Raw genomic sequence first — 7236 nt, forward strand, 5'->3', positions numbered from 1 at the left:
TACCATATTACTCTTTTTAAAAATATATATTTTATTGATTTTTTTTACAGAGAGGAAGGGAGAGAGATAGTTAGAAACATCAATGAGAGAGAAACATCGATCAGCTGCCTCCTGCACATCTCCCACTAGGGATGTGCCCGCAACCCAGGTACATACCCTTGACCAGAATCGAACCTGAGACCTTTCAGTCCGCAGGTCAACACTCTATCCACTGACCCAAACTGGTTTCGGCTTACATAGTACATTTTGATTGGTTGAACAAAGTACCGGATGACCGGCCACTTCGCATATTAGGCTTTTATTATATAGGACAGTAAATGCCATGAAGGTGATTTAAAAGGGCCATGCCCAAGAAGGTATTGGGGTCTGGGGTAGTGCTAATTTAGGCAGGATTGTTGGGGGTGACATGCCGAGAAGATGGGAGTTTTAATCAAGATGTGATCCAGGAAAAGCAGCTCATGAAAACCAGATGTAAAAGCACATTCTCCACAGGGGTAAGAACAAAGGCAAAGGCTCTGAGGCAGGAATAAACTCAGCATGTTCACAGAACAGAAAGCGGGCCAATAGGACTGAAAGGTAGTGATTAAAGGGGAGAGGAGGTAAGGATCGGATTCTATAGGGGCTTGAGGAGTATGGCAAGGATTTTAGATTTTCTTCTGGACCCAATGCAAGTCCCTGGAAAGTTCCAGGAAGAGGATTGACATGATCTGGAGCAAAGGACCAATGAGCTTAAAAGTTTTTTGGAATCATTCATATCCCTGAGCATTCCTATCACCAGTTTATTTCTTAACGAACAGTCTGGGCACATGAACTGCAAAGGCTGATGTGTGCTTATGGGATCAATAGGATAGAATAGCTCAAGTCAGAAATGTTTGGAGAAAACCTAGGATGAATGTGCACCCTGTCTCTAATTATGCTTAGCCTTCTTCATCTTGTCATGGGGAATAAAAAGACTGGATTCTTTGGTCTGTCTGATTTGGAGGAGGTGTTTCTTAAGGGTTATTTAATAGAAATTTGAAGGAGTTCCCAAAGGAGTTGGGAGCAGATGACACAGCAGGGCTCATAAACAGGTTTTTATCAGTGTCACCACCATTGTGAAGCAATGGGTTGAGAGTTCACCCCTTCCCACTCCTCTCACCTTCTCCATTATCACTGTTCCCTTTGCACCTCACTCTTTCTCTTTCACACCCTATCAGCACTCTATTACAGTTGAGGAAAGGTGTTACCCAAATTTCAGCTATCTTCTCAGTAGTAACCCAGGATTTAGGTAACACTGGTATTTCTCTCTCCTACCCCTTCCTTTCCCCCTTTCTTTGCCCCCTGTTTCTTCCCTTTCTTTTCCCTCCTCTCTCCCAACTCCTTTTCTAGTAGAAGCCCACCCAGGACTTCAGAAAGTCCCACACCACAAATGTTTAACATCCACCAAGGTAGAGAAACAGTTTCTGAAAAAGAAGATTGATGATTTTTTTTTCTGGATCATCACGTTTATTAGAAAATTTGGGAGAACCAAATACTGTAATAACAAGCCCCACAAACGTAGGAGCCAAGGAGCAGGGGAGGAAAGGGACACAGGAAAAAGTCCAGTCTCTGAAGTTTCAGTGGGGGCTGAGAAGTGGACTCTCAAGAGAGGGCAGCCTCTCCTCTTGACCGCCAGGGGACGCCAAGCAGTCTTCCAAGCTCAGCAGGCTTTCTGGAAAAGATGTTTCCCAAGACCCAACTTGAATACCCTTTTTTTTTTAACCACCCACACCACCCTTTACTTTCCCCAGCTTCTGCTGCAGAAGCAGGACCTAGAATAGGGCTCCAGAGAGGGGTTTTCATTAGAAACTTGCCTGGTTCGCGCTCCGGTCTCCGAAATGCCATCATTACCTGGGAACCAGGCTCTGGATAGCATTGGGGGAGCTCTAGGTCGCTGCCTCCTAGACTGTGCTGGGGAACAGCTGGATCGCCGCCTCCGACACAGCATCAGGGGGCCCCTGGGTCGCCTTCTCTTGAACAGCATCAAGGGACCGCTGAGTCACCTTCTCTTGAACAGTTTCAGGCCACAGCTGGGTCGTCTTGTCCTGGACATCTTCGGGGGACCATTGGTTTGCCTTCTCTTGAACAGCATCGGGGGACTGCTGGGTCGCAGCCTCCCGGACTTTGTCGGGGGAGGCCTGGAGCCCTGCCACCTGGACTGCAGCGGAGAAGTTCCCTGGCTCAGCCTGCTGGGCAGCGTTCTTCAGCGCACCTTCTGCCGGGCCTTGGCGGGGATAGTGAGCCAAGTTCATGATGATCTTGGACACATCTTTTCAGCCGTTTGCACGCCTCCATTGTCGGCTACACCACGTGCTCTCTCCTGGAACTGGCAGCGTTTCTTTCTGGCGCCGCTGTCCCTGAGCTGGTTATGTCCATCCTCTGGCTTAGCTCCCGGACCACGTGCCCCGCCTTCCTGGAGCTCTCACCTGCACCATCGAGTTAACTGTGCTCCCGCCTTCACCGTTCAAGATTTTAAAAAATTACGTGGGTTGGCCTTTCGTCCTTCTAAATCCCTTCTTCTTGGGGGGTGCCCCACAGCATGTGCATTTTAAAATGACTCTCAAGGCCCTTCTAAGCCACCCCGGCCGGCCCTGGCTGTGGCCAGAGGGAGAGACTGGGCTGCCCCCATCAGCCTGCCCAGTGTGGAGGCCGCTTTCAGGGGCGGCTCCCCCTTTGGCTCCACCCCTGCTGATGGTGCTCAAGACTGGGCTGGGGGTGGCTGTCCTGAACTCAGTGGAGTTGATTGGGGGAGTGGCGGCTATGGCTTCCAGGCTGGGTGGGGGAGTGGTCGCGTTCGACCCCGGGCAGTCTGTGTCTTCCGTCTCCTCCTCAGCCTGCCCAGTGTCTAGGCCGCTTTCCTGCGCGGCTCCCCCTCGGGCTCTACCCCTGCTGATGGTGCTCCTGTGGCTTCTGTTGCGAATGGTGGGGGAGCCCACAGGGCCGCGCTTCAGGACTGGGCTGGGGGTGGCTGTCCTGAACTCAGTGGAGGTGATTGGGGGAGCTGCGGCTATGGCTTCCAGGCTGGGTGGGGGAGTGGTCGCGTTCGACCCTGGGCAGTCTAGGTCTTCCCTCTCCTCCTCAGCCTGCCCGGTGTGGAGGCCGCGTTCATGGGCGGCTCCCCCTGCGGCTCCCCCACTGCTGACACTGCTGTTGCTGCGGCTATTGTTGCCCATGGTGGGCGAGCCCCCAGGGCCGCGCTTCAGGACTGGGCTGGGGGTAGCTGTCCTGAACGCAGGGGGGTCGGCTGGGGCACTGGTGGATATGGTTTCCACCAGGTTGGGTGGGGGAGTGGTCACCTTCGACCCCGGGCAGCCTAGTGAACAGGAAGGCTCTTCAGTCTTTTTATCAACTGACTGACCGACCTCCTGGCTGGATAAAATGCTCCTGGCCTCAAGGGAGGGGTAGGGCCTTACCCGGATGGTGCGGCCGGGCATCTTAGGCTGTGTCATCTTTAGGATGCGGTACGTCCCCATCACTCTGTCAAATCTTCTGTTTGTCAGGGACTGCTGGATCTGGTCCTGCTTGAAGCCCAGGCCCAGCATCACTGCGGTGACGTGGGGGTCCAAGTCCTCCTGGGGCGGCTCGCTGTAGGGCCGCAGCGGCTCATCCTCCTGGCCCACGTTGAGCCAGCGGTCCTCCATGACCTCTTCCATGGTCGGCCTCTTTTGGGGGTCCAGAGTGAGTAAGCGATTTAACAAATTTTTGCCCCGCCTGCTCACGAAGTTCGGCTCTTCAAACTTCCCCGCCAGGATCTTCTGCCTCTGTCGTACAATGTTGTCCCCCCGGAACGGCACCTGAAAGGACAGAACGGGGCTGATAACCGTGTTCCTAACTCCTCTTCAAGCAAAAGCCATAGAATGTATCAGTTGCTCAGCCAGCCCTTATCTCAGCCAATAGGAACGCAAGGAAACTAGCCCAAGGCCAAAAGTATGCTAGCCACCTCCTGTCTTTGTGTAACCAGACCCTAGCTGCACCCTACCCTTGCGTCATTAGCCCCCCCGGCCATCACTCAACCAACCAGAATCAGCCAAATCAGTGGTCCGAGTGAGCCCCAACCCCCTGACCCAAGCCCTATAAATTCTTTGTTCTCTTAGAACTCGGGGCTCTCTCTTGCATCCAGTAATGGAGGCAGGAGGGGGACCAAGTCCCGGGCTTGAATAAAAGACCCTTTGCTTTTGCATGGGAAAAGGCTCCCTGGTCGTGGATTATTGGGGACCCCGAACTCTGGGCATAACACACCTTTCCCGTCAGCATCTTGTATAAGGTCACCCCCAAGCTCCAGACGTCAGCTTTGCAGCCATCGTAGTCTTGTCTCTTCAAGAGCTCGGGGGCCATGTAATAGATGGTGCCGCAGAAGGTGCTCAGTTTCTGGCCCTTGGCTTCCTTCCCGAAACCAAAGTCGGCCAGTTTGATGCTCCTGTTGGCATCTAGGAGGATGTTGGCGGGCTTCAGGTCCCGGTGGGCGATGCCCCTGTGGTGGCAGTACTGGAGCGCCGACACCAGCTCCCGGAACGCGGCCCGTGCTTCTCGCTCAGTCAGGGGGCCGGAGGTCTCCAGGTGTTCTCGGAGGTCCCCTCCCCTCACGTACTCCATCACCAGGTAAAACTTGTCCTGGGTGACAATCACCTCAAACAGTGAAGTGATGTTTGGGTGGTTTAAGCTCTCAAGACAATGGGCTTCTTGAGGCAACTCAGAGCTGCCCTTTCGATCGATGGTTTTGATAACCACCTCGGTGGCAGTTGGCACGTGCCGGGCCAAGCTCACCGTGGCCCACGCTCCCTTCCCTATTGTTCGCAGGAGCACATAATCGCCAACGAAGTGCACCTGGGGAACGGGAGGGGTGGAAAAGTGGGAAGAGGAGGTTGCCAAGTCAGACATGGTGTTCAAAGAACACAAACAAGATCAAACAATGGCAACAACAAGCAAAGGAGTCCAAGTCCACAGGTCACCAAAAACAGCTTCCTGGGCTATAACGGACGAAATCCTCGGCCCAGACAGGGCCTTATATAGGAGTGCTTTGCAATTCCATCACAATGGCGCCATCTGAGGTCAGAGCCACAAATGGACCAATCATGGCTGGGGATAAGCCACAGTGCTAGTGGTTTTCTCACTTTTTGGTCTCATGACCTTTATACTCAGGGGAAAAAACAAAAGACACACACTTTTGTTTATGTGGGATATTAGATTGATATTTTATTAAAAAGAAAACGCTATAAGATGTGTGCACGAGGAAAATCTGACTTATTCTCATGCTCCAATTCTCAGTTCAGATATCCCTGATCCATCCATTCCTACCTGCCTCACTCAGGCCATCACATTTGTCATCTTCATAGCATGGACCACAGTGGGGCTGAGCCTTCTTTACTGTCTGTCTTTCCCATGAAGGAAAGAGCATGACTATAGTGTTCCCTGAGTCTAGCACAGTGAGTGGCCATAAAAGAAGTGTTTCATAAATGTTTGTTCACTGGATTAACAGAAGAGCTTGTGGTAACAACAGAAAATATGGCCAACTCTTTAATCAAAGGGATTCATAAAAACGTTTTAAAAAACAGTTATGTTCAGTCCTCACTCAGCTTTGGGGGCAGATAAGATGGGACAGAGGAGGGCTGAAGTCTGGGTTTCCAGGTGTGTGGTTGCTTTGTGAGACTGAGGAAAAGCCAGCTGGTAGGAGCCTCGCTGTAAAGATTCAAGAAGATGATTCGTCCTTCCACTGGTACTTGCTAAGGATGTAATAAGTTTGGACCTGCAGTAAGGCTGCAAGGTGTTTTTACCTTTTGAATATCCATTTCCAGATGACACAAAAGACTTCTCTGGATTAACGGATGTCTGCAGAGGTACAAAGAGTGGGGTAATATGTTGGGGCAAATTCTACCCTTTATGGAGGCAGAGAGGGAGCAGGCAGGCTTGAGGACACTGGAGGGGCATCTGGCACATTCTATTTCAAACTCATCTTCTAAGAAAAATGCTTACTTTCTGTCCATTGAGGGTTTTACTTATGATGTTATTCTAGTAATCATTTTCCTTTAACACTTCCCTCCTAAAGTCTCAGCTTTGGATAAAGGGAATCTTTAGAGGGATTATTAGCCTGTGAGCTTCTCCCACTAGAACACTTTAGTTTGTTCATTTTTACCTTACTGCAGTGATGCTCAGCTCTTAAACATGATAGTCTCTGTTGCTGAGCCGATTGGGATCCAAATGGGGGATATTTTATCACTTTTAGACAGATGTTTACAAGTTACAGTCAGAGATTACAATAAGCTCAGGAAGGAAAAGAGAAAATTTCAAAGAAAGTTGCCAGTGTTGAGTTAATTATGTCTATTTATAAAATTGTATTAATAGTTACTTAAATAATATCAACAGAATAGAATATTCTCTTAGCATAATGATCTCTTTCAGCAAGGTAAACACAGACTCAAAGATAAGACATTTAATGTAAAACTGTCAAGGGAAAAGTCAAGCTCGAAAAAAAGAGAAAGAAATCATTTTTTCCAATATGCTACATCAATTATAGGCTTCTGATTGTGCCCACATGAGCATATAGCTTTTTTATGTTTTTACTTTTTATTTCTTTTTACTTTCTTTTGTTTGCCTGTGTTTTTTGTTCATTGACCCCCTCCTCCCCACACCTCCCCTCTACAGCCTTCACCACACCATTGTCTGTGTCCATGGGCTATGCATATGTGCATATAAGTTCTCCGGTTAATCTCTCCCCTCCCAACCCCAACCCCCACCTTCTCTCTGAAATTCATCAGTCTGTTCCATGGTTCGATGTCTCTGGATCTATTTTGTTCATCAGCTTATTTTGTTCATTAGTTTCCACATATGAGCAAGATAATGTGATACTTCTCTTTCTCTGACTGGCTTATTTTGCTTAGCCTAATGCTCTCCAGGTCCATCCATGCTGTTGCAAAGGGTAACAGTTCCTTCTTTTTATAGCAGCATAGTATTCCATTGTGTAAATGTACCACAGGATTTTTATCCACTCATCTGCTGATGGGCACTTGGGCTGTTTCCAGATCTTAGTTGTTATAAATTGTGCTGCTATGAACATAGGGGTGCATATATTTTTTTCTGATTGGTGTTTCAGGTCTCTTAGGATATGTTCCTAGAAGTGGGATCACTGGATCAAATGGATTTTGTCTCCAGACAGAGCCCAGCCCTCCACCAACTTGGCCACTAGACAGTTGAACTACAGCCCATTTGCTGAATTCCACAACC

At 49.5% G+C, this 7236-nt stretch overlaps 1 protein-coding gene across 2 annotated transcripts; it reads right to left on the reverse strand.

The window, feature by feature from the left end:
• Window positions 1–1462: 1462 nt before the first annotated feature.
• On the reverse strand, window positions 1463–6612 carry LOC102433964 (serine/threonine-protein kinase MARK2-like). 2 transcript variants are annotated; one of them, XM_014449925.2, is made up of 4 exons: window positions 6149–6612; window positions 5790–5844; window positions 4258–4842; window positions 1463–3812 (listed from the first exon to the last, which is right to left on the reverse strand). In XM_014449925.2, the coding sequence occupies exons 2-4, from the start codon at window positions 5802–5804 to the stop codon at window positions 2499–2501; spliced, it is 1914 nt and encodes a 637-aa protein (XP_014305411.1). In that variant the 5' UTR covers window positions 5805–5844; window positions 6149–6612; the 3' UTR covers window positions 1463–2498. The 2 variants fall into 2 exon arrangements, with proteins under 2 accessions (XP_014305411.1, XP_023604346.1); XM_023748578.1 differs by having other exon boundaries at window positions 4258–5844.
• Window positions 6613–7236: the final 624 nt, after the last annotated feature.

The sequence above is a fragment of the Myotis lucifugus genome, unplaced genomic scaffold, assembly GCF_000147115.1.
Source record: "Myotis lucifugus unplaced genomic scaffold, Myoluc2.0 scaffold_1560, whole genome shotgun sequence".
In the NCBI taxonomy this organism is placed as follows: Eukaryota; Metazoa; Chordata; class Mammalia; order Chiroptera; family Vespertilionidae; genus Myotis; species Myotis lucifugus.